This window comes from Manduca sexta, unplaced genomic scaffold, assembly GCF_014839805.1.
Source record: "Manduca sexta isolate Smith_Timp_Sample1 unplaced genomic scaffold, JHU_Msex_v1.0 HiC_scaffold_3211, whole genome shotgun sequence".
Classification (NCBI taxonomy): domain Eukaryota; kingdom Metazoa; phylum Arthropoda; class Insecta; order Lepidoptera; family Sphingidae; genus Manduca; species Manduca sexta.
The window spans coordinates 1-14,702 of NW_023594255.1; the positions used below are offsets into that span (position 1 = coordinate 1).

Sequence of the window (14,702 nt, forward strand, 5' to 3'; positions counted from 1 at the left end):
TCTGTCTTCATTTGCAACATTACTAACTTTTAATTCAGAGATCAGCTATGCATCCACTTAATCTTGTTACGTCATATCTTTGAGATTTAAAAAAATGTCTATATCTTATCACCAGTCAAACGATTTTTCCTTACAGTTTATTTGGAAACGAGGACGTCGATCTTCGTCAACTGCCTCAAGTGGATGAAGTGGCCACCGCTCCACCACCTCCCTCCATGACCGACTCGCCTGAGAGGAAAGAAGATAAGGACGTTGACATGCACTCTCCTAGGAACTCGCCCAAGCAGAAAGACTGGAACGAAGTGAAGGAGAAAGACAAGTCAGACGCTAGGAAGTCCATGTCGAAGCTGGACTTGGTGCGGGCGAAGTTGGCTGAGGCGACGAAGGGCAAAGACAGACTCGGCAGGCCACTGCTGTTCAGTAAGTCACCAAGTAAGTACATGCTCATAATATTAAAAAAATATGTGATGTAACCAAATGCAATGGTAGATCTTTTTTAACATATGCACCTATTTTATTTACAGGTATTGAGAAAGAAAGACGCCGCACACTTAGCTCCGAAGACACAGACCTCAGGAACGAAAACGGCGAGGAGTTCGACGCGGAAGACCACAAGAAGACAATATCCATTATCATGTCACAGGCCAAGGAGCAGTTCACTGACGGTCAACTCGACAAGAACCAGTACAATACTCTAATGTACCAAGTGTTGCAACTGAATGAGAAGCTCAAATTGAAGGAGGCCAAACAGAGGGAGTCCTTGAACAGTCCAAGAGAAAACTCAAGGCACATATAGACGAAGAGAATCACAAGATCCCATCGCCCAGGTCCTCGCCGAACGAGAGGAATAACTTCGGCGATATTGACGAGAGAATCAATCCAGCTGTGTTTATGGACACACCACCAGACAGCCAAGGGTACCTCCAAGACTCCGACATGAGAATTAATTCTATGATTTCAATGGATGGTCCAGACGGGCATAAGTCGAAGGGTTTATTACCACTGCCCCCATGATGCCCATGTTTGCCGGGTACCAACCTATGGTGCGAGTTAGAGGTCAGCCCAGGCCAAGAACGGAGGAATATGTACCAAGAAGGTTCCGGGGCCCCGCGCCACCGTTCTTCAGAGCGAAGTTTGACAAAAGAATGCCGCGGCCCGGGTTCGACCCGCGGTTGCCGCTTCCCTTGCCGACTCCTATAATGGGTATGTGCCAGAGTGAGTGTCCGCTGCAGCCGTACGTGAGGAACGAGTCGCCGCCACCACTCGGCGCACCTGGTTTTGTTATCCCGCCGACTGATTACAAAATCCTAGATTACATTCACCAAGACCCCGTTAAGACGATACAAATTGACAATGTGCCGCGTGAAATCAGGTTTTATGGCGACACCGCTATAATAATGATGGACTGGGACGACCCTAGAGATTAAATTTTTCCCCGGCTGCAGGCGGATCACGTTCGACAACAAGGACTCTGTAGTGCTGACGTTCAACGAGGATTACAAACAGATCGAGATCGATGATCAAGTGTTCGACATCAAGTTCGGTGCGCCGACGAGAGAGTTGTTCATCAACGGCAGATGGTTCGAGTGTTTCTTCGGCGGACAGCCGCTGGGCGTGCTGATCGACGGCAAGCCGCGGCTCGTGCACCTCGAGGGCCCCGTGCCGCAGGTCCACATCGGCAAGACCAAGCGCACCGACCTGGTCGCCGGCAAAATAAACCTCATCGTCAACGCCACGCAAATGTGCCCTGTATACTTAGATGCTAAAGTACAAAAGTTTACAATAAACGGACAGTTTTACAATTAGATTTGTTGATTCATTGAAAACAGTTTTAATAAATGAACAACCGTTCAAGGTTGAATTTGGTGACTTACCTAAACCTCTAACTATTGGAAACGAGAAGTATTTCATAAGGTTCTCGGCGCTGCCTAGGAACATAAAGCCTGGGTTGGTGCAGATAGCCAACATGGAGGGTGCATCGGTGCCTATCGCGAAGCCGATCAGCCAGCCGCCTCAGGAGGCAAAGGAACCGGAATCGACGAGTCCCGAGGAAGAAGAGGCGCGACCCGCCAAGACCCCCAGTCCCGATATCACTAATGAGAACCAAGGTTAGCTATATTAAAATTGAAACTTTTTGAATTTGAGCTTTCTTCGCAATATCGTTATGATATAAAATTTAGATGCACTATTATCTGCAATCTATGACTCATAGACCTGATAGGTATCATGACCTAAGAATCTTAAAATACATATCAAAATCTCCCTTAGTTTAAAGCAACTAGTATAAGATGATGCCACACTTGTTTTTCATACCAATATTCAACCTCAATTTTACCTATAGCTCTATAATCATTTAAATTTTATTCTACTAGGTTTAGACATGTTAGCCAGCGTGATGCCATCTTCGATAGCGCCGGCGTCAGGCTCCGAGTACAGTCTGGCAGAACCACTGTTTGTCAAGACCGATAACATACCAGGCTTGGAGACGCCCGTCGACAAGAATCCGCCTAGTACAACCGTGCCGATACTTGGTAACATTAACGTGAATGATCTATTTGCCAAGTTGCTGGCGACTGGCATCGTGCAGATGCCAGCTGAGAAGGAGAAAGAGGAGAAGCCAGATCTCAAGGCAGAAGAGAAAGTAAAGCCGAAGGATGACAAGAGTGTTATACACAAGGTTGATATGTTGAAGCCTGAGACTTTGAGAGTGTAAGTATTTTTGTTTAATTCTCTTTTCATTATAATACAAGGCTAGTCCGTAACTCGATTTTAAAACAAGCAATACGTTGTTGAATTTCAGTTACAACGATGTATCTCTTGCTATGGGCATGTTCTGTCATATTTCGCTTGAAAGGACTTTGAGACGATATCTCATGTCTTAATATTGCTGTCTGGCTTTGTTTTTGGGTTTAATGTCGTTTACAATTACATAAATGATATGCTAATCTCGTGAATTATTTGTTAAAGATATTCAATAACCAATATGATCTGAAATAAAAAGAACAGTCAAAAATAATGCGATTTTTCAGCAAATTATGCAATTGGAAACGATTTTTTCTGAAATTTTGAATAAAACATTCGATGATTACGAATAATTACGATAATTGACAACATTATAAAATCTAAATGTACCTATAACAACGATACCGTTTCTTAATTTTTCTACTCTGAGTTCAATTATGATTTTTTTTCAACACTTAATTTCGAAGAAAACAATTAAAAACCGAAAAATGCTTGAAGTCATACATATGGTTGAATGAAATAGTTCTTTGGTCCACCTTGCTATTTATTTAAAAAAAAAACTAAAACACCGACATTTATCAATGACAAAGGTCAATATTATAAATAGGTACGTAAATACTGCCACTTTCCAAGAGAGAGAGAGAGAGAAAAATATCTGACACGTCACTTCTTTTTTACTGCAAAGCAAAGGTCATTACGTCTTGAGCCGTATGTATGACGTCATTTGGAGCTTACGTCGTTTTAGAATAAAACAAAATTCAAAGTGAAAATCATGAATGAGAATATCTGAATTTTTAAGAAAGAAAAATACGGGTCTCATAATTTTAGATTTAGTTTCATAAAATGTACATATTTGAGTATATTGGAAAATAGAAATGTCAATAAAATTTGAACGTCTATAGTTACCATTAGAATGTTGTTTATGGTTCCAGTAAGCAGCCGGGCATAGTGAGCAAGCTGTACGGCGGCATGCAGTGCTCGGGCTGCGGCGCTTCCCGCCCGAGCACACCGTGCGCTACTCGCAGCACCTCGACTGGCACTTCCGCCAGAACCGCCGCGAGCGGGACTCCGCGCGCCGCGCCCACAGCCGCCACTGGCACTACGACCTCTCCGACTGGCTGCAGTACGAGGAGCTCGAGGAGCTGGACGAGAGAGTAACTCACATCATCTTATTGTACTGACTGGCACTTCCTCCGAAACCGCCTGCACGTATCAGGCAAGACAACAGCTCCGGCTAACTGGGGTGTAATGATATTGTTACAGAAAAGAATTGGTTCGAGAGCGGCATGGCGGAGGGCGGCGCGGAGGAGAGCGCGGCGGGCGCGGGCGGCGCGGGCGCGGCGGCGCTGGCGGGCGCGGCGGCCGGCGCGTGCGCGGACGCACCCAGCGTGGCGGCCGGCGCGCCCGCGCCGCACCACTGCGCGCTCTGCGGCGACGCCTTCCACCAGTTCTACAACGAGGACAAGGAGGAGTGGCATCTGCGCAACTCCGTCCGCCACAACGGCGACAACTACCATCCGCTCTGTCTCGACGACTACAAGGTACGCACACATATACACGATAATACTAAAAAATATTATATTCATTCATTTCTCAATATTAATAAAAAAAGTTTTACATTTTTTTCCTATTAACGCAGACTACTAATATATTCCTTTTTAAAAACTCAAATCAACTAATCAACCGTGACGAGCATTTCTCATTTACATTTTTTTTCAGGCTTCACTAACAAAAGAAGAGCCGAAACAAGAGGATGAAATGGCAGTAGTTGATAAAATAGAGGAGGAGGAAGCGATCGAGATCAAGGATGTGGACGAGACGCTCGACCAGTCTGACAACGAGTCCGTTGTGGAAGTAATTGAGCAGATGGAACCGGAAGTGTTCGGAGCCGGTGGAGGTGAGTTATGTTCACGCTATGCTCTGTCTTTTTGACAAATTCAAATTTGTTAATTGAAGAATATTATTGTGGTTATAAGATTTTTCAGGGTTTTAGGTTGATGTTTACCCATGGGTTATTTGATACGAATTGGGGGATTTACAAAGAGGATTGCTTGTCGGGAAAGGGGAGTTTTTGTGGACTTAATACTGTGGCCGATGACAAAATAACCTTTAAATAATTATGACCGATTTCGAATATAATTAATCCCAATGGTATGGAAAATGATCTACAGGTCGATATTGAAAGTGAACCAATCAGTGTAAAGTTTGACATTCTTATTGATGATTCGGGTTCTATGAATGGAGTCAAAGTAATTCAATGCTTTAATGTATTAGATTGACGAGGGCGATGAAGACGACGTGGTGCTGAAGGCGGAGCCGATAGAACAAGTGGTGGTGGAAGACGACGCCGACACCGACGACGAGACCGCCGCCTCCCGCGCCGAGCGCGACCGGCGCGCAGAGATAGACTTTTCCAAAGTCAGGATCAAGCAGGAACCCATCGATCCCGGTAACTATTATTTAATTCTGCTACGTTGTCTTACTAGGTGATGACGATATAGTTATTGTGGGTCAGATTTAAAATTACTCTTTTTTTACTTAACAGTATTCTGGGGTAGGTGAAGGGCCCTGTTCAATAAGGTTCCCTTGTTTACTATGCGGTATGCCTACTTTGTTGGACAAATGTGTAGGTACTAGGGAGGTTTGGAGTATGATGTTAGTCCAGTGGGGTTGCCAAGTCTCGTCTGTAGGTTACTTGGAACATTTCTCACCTCAAAAAACCCTGCTGTCTATATAAAAGCTCATTATTAAATGCTGCATATTATTCCTCGAAATTGGTGTACTCTATTTGAGTCAAATTATGGTTTACAAAAATCTCAATGTCTTTTTTCATCTTCTACAAAACATATTTTCTCAATTGTAATTTTCTCACAGATGACGAGCCAATAATAACAACAACATCACAGGAAAATATAATTCAGCCGAGCGTTGACGTGCCACATACCACGGTTCTCTCGTCCATCGACGGTAACGTTCAATTCGACTCTGAGCCCGCGACGGACACCACTCTCCCCCTCGGCGGGATACGGATAAACATCTCCAAATCCATCCCGTCCTTCATTGCCAATAATGATGACAAAAGCCTCGAAGATATTAGCGCGGATGACGAACCGCTCCCACCAGGAGAAGAACCCGAGTTGGAATATAAACTAAAACCTGCGTTAGAAGGAATACATTTCAGCAAGCAGCCGCGGTGCAACGAGGCAATGAGTTATCAGGGTTGTGTTCTATTATGTAGAGTTCCGATTTAAGTGGATTGGTATCAATTTCAATAAGTATTCTAGAAAATTCTTGTGTGGTTTGTTGTACCTGCAAATGTGCTCATGCTTGATGGAAGTTTCCAATCTAAACAGTGGTGGAAGTGTATTTTTTTTTCAAATTCAGGGTTGTTGCTTTTTTTAGTCTCACTGAATTTAATTATTTATTTTTGTATAAATTAATTTATCAGAATTATCACCAGCTCTTCAATTTTGATGATTTATTGATTATAATTATTCATTTTCTATTTAAATGTTCTATTACTAGACCAATCACAACAGCTCATAGTTCCCGGATTGGTTTGCAAACCTCGAGCTGAAGCGGGTTGATAAGTCGCGAAAGCCTTGTGTTAACATGAAACCGATGCGTGAGCTCCGAAGATGGTGTAATTATTATACCTCCCATAGAAAATTTTATGTTGATTCACATTTATGGCTAAAACAAAAGCGTAATTCTAAGTAATGATTTTGTTAACTATCACACCTATTATTTGCAATTAATTAAGTTACTTTTAATAGCTTCCAATTACTATGAGACTCAATGTGTATGTTTGGGTGACGAGAAAAGTGTAGTGCCATCCATGCCTTGTATTTTAGATGCCAGAGTTGGCATTTCAACTGTGTACAATGAGCGCCATACTCATCTCATCATTCAAGTGAATAAAGCAATATGGAAAGTAGCACATGAGGTTGAAAATTAAATAAAAAAATACTACTTAAAAAATATAAATATTTGTAAGTGTCTTGCATATGAAATTGTTAGTGATTATAAAATTATGTAGAACATAGTGCTAAACGAAACTAAAAAGTTACTATGTATCGCTCTCCACCACAATATATTTAACAAAATGTGATATTAAAGTTAAGTTTAATTAACAGCGAATTTGCGTTTTGTTTATTTTGTGCGTATTTTTTGTATATTAGCGTTGTAAATTAATTGTATATAATGTATAATAGTATGAGACATCGAGTGCTGTCACATCACTGATTAGTGTAGAATCTCTAAGGACTTCGGTTTAGTGATTTATTAAGGCATTATGTGTAAAAATGTCTATGGACCTCACTGGAATGCGTACATTGTCTATTAAAATCGAATAGTATGATTATTATCGTGCTATTTTCAGATTTGGCGTCGTAACGGTCCTCAGGTATTAGGCAATGATGTATCTGTAGTTTTAAATAACATAATAATTGAGAATTTACTTTTTTTAAGATGATGTATAAGTTAGGTTTTATGTATAATTTGTTAATGTTATAAAATGTATTGCTCCGATAAGTAGTTTTATGTTTGGTATTACCAATGTCCTTTTTCAATATTGTCGTCAAATGCTTTCGACTAAATACATTAGAAGAATGTAATAATTTAATTGGTTGTGTTTGGTGATATTGGCAAATAGTGGTATAAAAAATACAAAAATATTCGTTTTTTTTTGTTTTTTAATCAATAATTTCCTTTCACATTCTAGTTAAGTGCCAGAATCACAATGGTTTGTTTAGTTTTTATAATTGTAAATAAAAGTTTACAATGATGATAAAAGACTTTTTTATTTCCTTTTACACTACACTATTATACATGATAAATAATATACATAAATCACTACACATAATATATGATCACAAAGTTATACAATCATGGTTTTTCGTCAATTGACTAGTAGGAATTTGGATTTTTTTTACAATAGAATAAACATAAGTGTGCATAAACAACATTGGTGTATTTTCTTTGTGCTGATCAATACAATCATTTTACATTAGCGCCAGTCTTTATAACCAGCCAAAACTTACTCACGAGTGGCATTAATATTTTACCAGAGACAATCGCTGTTAACGCACCAATTTTCCAAATCAATAGAAAAAGTAATACCATATCTACTACAGATTAAATAAAACATTTTTCACATATCACAATTGTGAGGCCATCGTGGGAAAGGCAGGGTATCTTTTATATTACTAACTCCACACAACACTTGTAATAACCTCTCAAGGCCTAAACCAAAGCCTCCAGTGGGTATGTTACCGAACTTCCGTAAATCTAAATACCAGTTCAGCCTTTCTGAGGGTAGTTTTGATTTTAATCTCTCGTAATTGTCTTCACGGAGACTTCCTCCAACTACTTCACCTGTGATTGGCGTGAGGAGGTCCAGGGCATCCACCTAGAAATTAATTATTTGATTTAATAACTTATAGGGAAGGAAGATGACAAGGCTAGTACTGGGTGAAAAACAAATTGTGTAAAAAATACATGATAAGCAGTTTTCTAGGGAGCTTAGAAGTAATCTAAGTGAGTGTTTTGATATACACAGATATAATTTTTTTTCTTTAATGGAAGTATTACCATTTATTCATATTCAACAATTGTCACTCATCAGTGGTTCCTAAATTGGACCCTATGTTTTCAATTGTGTCAGAACATTTACCTTTGTATTATCATCAACACATTCCTTCATATAAAATGACTTCATGTCTTTCGGCCATCTTGTCACAAATACTGGAGCCTTACAATACTCAACCAGCATCAACTCCTGTTCTTTATTTATATCATCAATGACGGTCATGCCTTTCTTTTGTAAAACAATTTTTGCTTCATCATAAGTCAGTGTTACAAATTTTTGTTCCAACCAAGGCGGAGGTTTATTCCCTTTATCTATTAAAATCAAATCTGCTTCATTGGAATTCCATGTTTGAATAAAAACATATTGTAATAAACCCTCAATAACTGCTTGTAACTGTTCTAAAGTGTGGCAAAATGCTACTTCAGCTTCCAACATATAGAACTCAGACAAATGTAGCCTAGATCTAGAATTCTCAGCTCGAAATGTTGGCCCTAGTGTGTACACATTACCCATACTTCTACAAATTGCTTCCAGATGTAACTGACCACTGACAGTCAAAAATGTTTTTGTACCAAAATATACTGTATCCTTGTCTCGCCCCTCTTGCATCATGGCTTTTATTGTCTCCTCGTTTTCAGGCTGCACTTTAAACACTTCACCGCCCCTTCACAATCATTTGATGTGAGTATTGGTGTGTGTATGTTTAAGTAGTTGTTAGCAGCAAAATAATCACTTATGTGCTTTGTGAGTGAGCTGCGGACTCTCAGTATGGCCGATATGTAGTTAGTGCGTGACCGTAAGTGCAGGTACTGTCTAGTGTAGTCGGGTGGATGCGTTGTTCGAGGGTTAAAGGGATAGCCGTCCAGTACAACACAACTTCCCAGGACATTGACATTGTCTGCAACTAGTTCTAACTGTCCTCGCGGGCTTTTTGTTAATTTCCCGGTTATATGAACGGAGGAACCGTAAGTGAGAGAATCCGGTTTCAAATTTTTCGGTATCACAATCTGTAGCTTCTTTGCACATGAACCATCGCTTACATCGGCAAATACAAGTTCTTTTTGTACTCTTAAATTCTTCACCCAACCCTGTAAATTTCATATAACAGACATATTAACGTGTTTTATACAGAAAATAAGTATTTATTTTATTAAAATTAATACCTTCACTTCGGCTACTTCACCAACGTTAACCTTCTCAAAAACTGCAGAAATTGGACTGTACTTTCTATAAACATCTTTGAAATTAAAGAAATACTTCAATTTATTAGCCACAATGTTATTGAACATGATTTTTAATATATTTCCTTCCTATTTAGTAACTTTATTTAAGTAACTTAATTTTTATTCTCTAAACAACAAATCAACAGCTGTGAATTGTCAAACTAATAGATACTTTTTTTTTTTTTTACTTTCGTTCCTCAGGGAACCGGCTAAGGTCAGAGACCATGCTGCCATGTCATAAGTACTAATAGATACGTTCAAAATTTCCGTGGGTTGAAAAATATATTTATAAATGACAAGAATGGAACGCAATTATTTGTGCGGTGAATTTACCGGTTTTCCCAACATTACGTGTGCATGGCTGGCAAGTTTTTTAAATGTGTCAAATGTCATTCGGCAATCGGCATATCATGCATGTTCGATTCGCTGCGTTGTGATTTGTGAATATATTTTGTGTAATTAATTTATTATTTAATTAAATATTGTGTTGTAATCAATTAATTGCGAAAGTAAGTACTTTTATAACATAAAAAAAAATAAACTCTAGATGATATGAACAAAAAAATTATCCTATTAAAGTTGGTTGATATGTTAAATTTCGTCAATCATTGATGACAAAACTCGTCTAACAAGTATCTATGTCCTTGATTTGTACGCTTTACTCGTATTTACATAGGATTTTATATAATTTGGACGTGAATAATAACTTCTGTATAAGCAACTTTTTATGATCTTTGTCAAAATGATCTCCATGGCCTACTGATCTACTTCATAGGTTTTTATGAGAGAACTTATTGCACTTTCTACCGCGTTTTAACTATGGGCGGTAACTGCTTAAAATTTTAGTACAATTAACCTAAATGCCATGGATGGATTACTGACAACACAAAAAAATTATCAATTTTGTTATCTGATAAGAACTTTATTGGATTTTTTTTGTTGAATACAGTCTAGCGGGCTCTAAGCCTACATTTCCTTGTTTAACATAAAATAATGAATTAGTATGTATTCTGAAGATTTCATACAGAAAATTTATCTTTGTAGCCAAAAATATACAGGATAATGAAACAAAGCTATAACTGCTGATATCTTGCTTTTACATCTCATCTATATAATCATTCATTTCATTAAAACTAACCAATTTTGGATCAAAAATAACTATTGTAGTTCAATCAAATTTATTATTGTTATTTTTAATATGAATAATAAATTTCTACACTATCCATTACAATACAAAAGCATATTAGTAGTTGTCACTTTCACTCTCTAAGAAGAACAAATTTCATTTACTTTGAGAGCGTAAAGAAAATGTAATAATAATAATATAAAAGCATCTGATAATAATACTCTCCCATAATTATAATTAATGGTTAATTAACATACATATCCATGGCCTTGTTGGAAACTGTAGGTACAGAATATATAGAATGAATTGTGTTAGTGAATGAGGAAAAATGTTAAGTGTGAAACACAACTTTATTGTAAAAATACTAAAGTTAGAGACATTATTTAACCCAAAGTGATATTGGGATTTTCTACTCAGTACTAGAACATTGTCTTGCATTTTGTCCAATATGACAACAAGCTCGTCCCTATCATATCATGAGACAGAAATACACAGCGGAAGGTGGAGGCATCAATTATGCTTCTGCCTAGCCCTTTGGGGACAAAGGGCTAGAGTGTGTGTGTACTAAATTTAGAAGGAAACTTAAATCTTAAATATGTTTATAAATGTGCAACATCTCTATGATTTTGCTTTTTGTTTACTTTTTAAGACTTAAGATTTATGTGCCTATTTTTTGTTTTATAGTGATCTTATGAAGGTGAACATAATATTAGGATTGCTGGTATTATGGGTGATCAATTGTTATGTGTCACACATGTTTGATATATCTTTGTTAAAATGAATCTTGGTATATTAATGTAACAATGTTGACCTTTGTCATTTATTGCATCGAAATATAGTCACATATATGAGTCAGTTGTTACAAAGCATATTAAATGGACAAATGTATTATAAATACCTGCTGTCTGAATGCATTTTTTTATCTTTTGATGTCTTTTAAATGTTTTATTAAGTTAGTTTTTTGGTCACTCATCCAATGATTGTGTTGCTAACAGACATGTTGCACTAATAAATGATATTGGTTGTGTATATCACAATGTTTGGGATCTCTTACTATTCTATCACTATTAAAATGTGAAGGTAACTAGTGTAGATCAGTCGTTATTTTTAAATAAGTGTCAAGAATTCCACACTTAATTAGATAATGCAATCATTCATACAGTAATAATAATAGGACACAAATTTATCATATTGATTATACAGAAATTAGGAAAGTTGTAATTCAATTACAGTGAAAACCGGTTATAGCGACATCGAATCAGGACGCTATATCTGATAGTCATTATAAACGATACTATTTTTATATGCACTTATTTAAAGGGACTTTACTATTTAGTCGTTATAACCGATGCGTCGCTATAACCGGAGTCGTTATATCCGGTTTTTACTGTATTTTTGTTTTTTATGAATGATATTTTTTTGTCTTATTATGTCCCCCTTGTAATTTCCATGTAAGAATATAAATTATGTGACTACAATTTGTATCTGTTCTGAGCGTCTCATCAACCCTATTCATAAACTAAAACTCATTCTTTACCTTTAGCCTGTATCTATAATTTATTTACAGAACAATGGCAGACCAAAACCCACAAGCTGGAGATACAGGCCCCAAAAGGCATCCCGGCGTTGAAGGCGCACGTGGTGGCGAACAAGGTGGATGTCGCTCTCTGGGCCATCCGTGTGCTCACTGTGCTCTTCACCGTTGGATATGTCCTGCCCATATTCAATAAGTAAGTGCAATGATATTGTGATTTGTATGCAATAAAAATTTAATTTGAGTGAACTCCTTTATAAAGATGGTTAAATGTGATTATTTTTTTCAATTGTAATGAGTAAGATATCTGACTAGATAAATAATATACATACTTTAGAAAAATTTCAGCTACTGTCAGCAAGTTGAAATGATTTGTGTTATTTGACCTTAAAATCTGTGTCAACTGTGAAGTCAACATTTTTAGATCTACACTATTTTATTAATTAAATAAGTAATATTATTAGACTTCCTTTTGAAATACAGAACCAAATTTACAATTATTACACAAATACAAAGCTATACTCTCCATAGGTAACTTAGGCAATATGTATTTTATTTTAGCTACTTTTATTACACAAAATCTTTAACTGGGGCAAAGCCCTGAGGAAGGAATAACACCTCATCTGCCTTTTTAGCATACTCTGCTTTGAGATACACTGATATTTAATATCAATAGTCAGATATTGATATGACATTCAATAATTGACCTTAATAAGTAGCAGGTTTATGTCTCGTTTTTGGTTGTATTGTAAATCAATGTGTTAAGAATGTTTGAGGAGGTATTTAGCATATTATTCTGCGAAAATCATTTACCTTGCAGGGCGATTAATCTGTGTATTTATAGGATTGTGGGTGACATGAGAATGTTGTTTCCTTTCCTTCTATGAAAAAAAAAGTACTGTTATTGTTAACTTCTTACGAGGGATACATAAATATATTCATAAATACATTAATTACTCGCTATGAAGAGGTACTAAGAACTATCTTTATATTCATTTTAAATGTCAATCTCGTCGACAACGGCTACTGTATAGAGATATCAGTGTTTTCAAGTACCATATACCTTTATGAAGTTTTTATCTAAAGTGCTCCCCAGCGAACCTGCGCACCGTATTTTCAGAAGCTATCTACTCGAAATTTATAAAACATAGAAAAAAAGAACCATCATATTCCAATAACATGTTGTCTTAACTTATTTAAAGTTTCAAATGTTTATTACGTGGATATTCAATCATTAATTTAACAATAAACATGCCATTAAAATTGTTGATATTCTAAATTACACATTTTCATAATCAACCAACATTATTAGACTATTAAAAAGGAATGTTTTGTAAAATTTTCAAAAAGACCAAAAATCTTTTTTAATATAATTTTTTTGTAAATCTTTGCATATTCTTGTAGTAACTCGTGCGCCCGAAAATGTGTGAAACAAATGTTCAAGGCCGTTTACCCGTGGGACCGCCTTAAGTACGCCATATAGCGAGTATACCCCCCGCTAATTTGTCGCAGCGACACGCCTCATAAATGATAATACTTACTCGCAGACAGATGCTTGCTTGGCGGTTAGAACACTCGGCGCCCTGTCTCCACCAGTGCGAGTAATGTCATCTCGCACTCGTACATTCGCTATAGCCTAGCGACAAAACTATTAGAACTTTATGCTTCTCGAAGCTCGCTAACTCGTTTCTAGTTCTACTCGCTGATCGTTCATCGTAGGCGGTGGGACAAGTGCCTATGGTAGGTTTCTCATATGTGAGGGTTCGCCTGGGTAGACCACCGCAATGTCTATTTCTGCCGCCAAGCAGCAATGTGTAGTCACTATTGTATTCCAGTTTAAACAACATTGTAAACAGTGTAACTGCTGGATATATTAAGACCTATCTCAGGATGGCGAGCGCAGTGGAATACCAAACAATACTTTGTGATTCAAGTTGCTGGATGGTGCTTCTTTGTTTATGGGCGGTCGTATCGCTTTTCATCAGTCAAACAGCAAGCTCGTCTCGGCATTCAATGCAATATAAAACAAATAAAAACAGTTGCATCACCATAGCTTGACGACCAAACTATTGGTCATAATCACAATCTTACCTAACATTTGTCCACAGCCCAGTATCAGCGTTCCACAAGGCGCTGCTCGCCAACGCGGCGACCTCGGCGCTGAGGCTTCACCAGCGCATCCCGGCGAGCGAGAGCTCTCGCGGGAGTTTCTCGCCAGGTTCTTCTTGGAGGACAGCGCGCATTACCTCTTCTATTCGCTCATATTCATGAACGTTGCGCCTAATTTGTATCCTTTTCCAAATTAATATTTCAAATATAACAGCTAAGTGAATGAACGATCTCAATTGTTATCTTTGGATCGATCCCTATAATAAACAATTCGGTTTATGTGGAAGCATGTCATTCTGATTGGTACAATTTTACGATCGATCTGGAGATATGAGAGAGATGAGATCGTTTATTGCTTTTTGCTGTTAACTGAGGGCC

General features: G+C 37.7%; 1 protein-coding gene and 2 pseudogenes across 1 annotated transcript; 2 read left to right on the top strand and 1 right to left on the bottom strand.

Annotated features, from left to right (window-relative positions):
• Positions 1-84: 84 nt before the first annotated feature.
• LOC119192809 lies at positions 85-7,531 on the top strand (annotated as a pseudogene).
• A 16-nt stretch (positions 7,532-7,547) lies between these two features.
• Positions 7,548-9,726, bottom strand: LOC115455546 (probable asparagine--tRNA ligase, mitochondrial). The gene is given in 4 exon segments (XM_030184171.2): positions 7,548-8,152; positions 8,417-8,994; positions 8,997-9,420; positions 9,496-9,726. Coding segments are annotated over 4 exon segments (1,386 nt in total). The 5' UTR covers positions 9,622-9,726; the 3' UTR covers positions 7,548-7,894.
• A 2,526-nt stretch (positions 9,727-12,252) lies between these two features.
• On the top strand, positions 12,253-14,502 carry LOC119192810 (annotated as a pseudogene).
• The last annotated feature ends 200 nt before the right edge of the window (positions 14,503-14,702 follow it).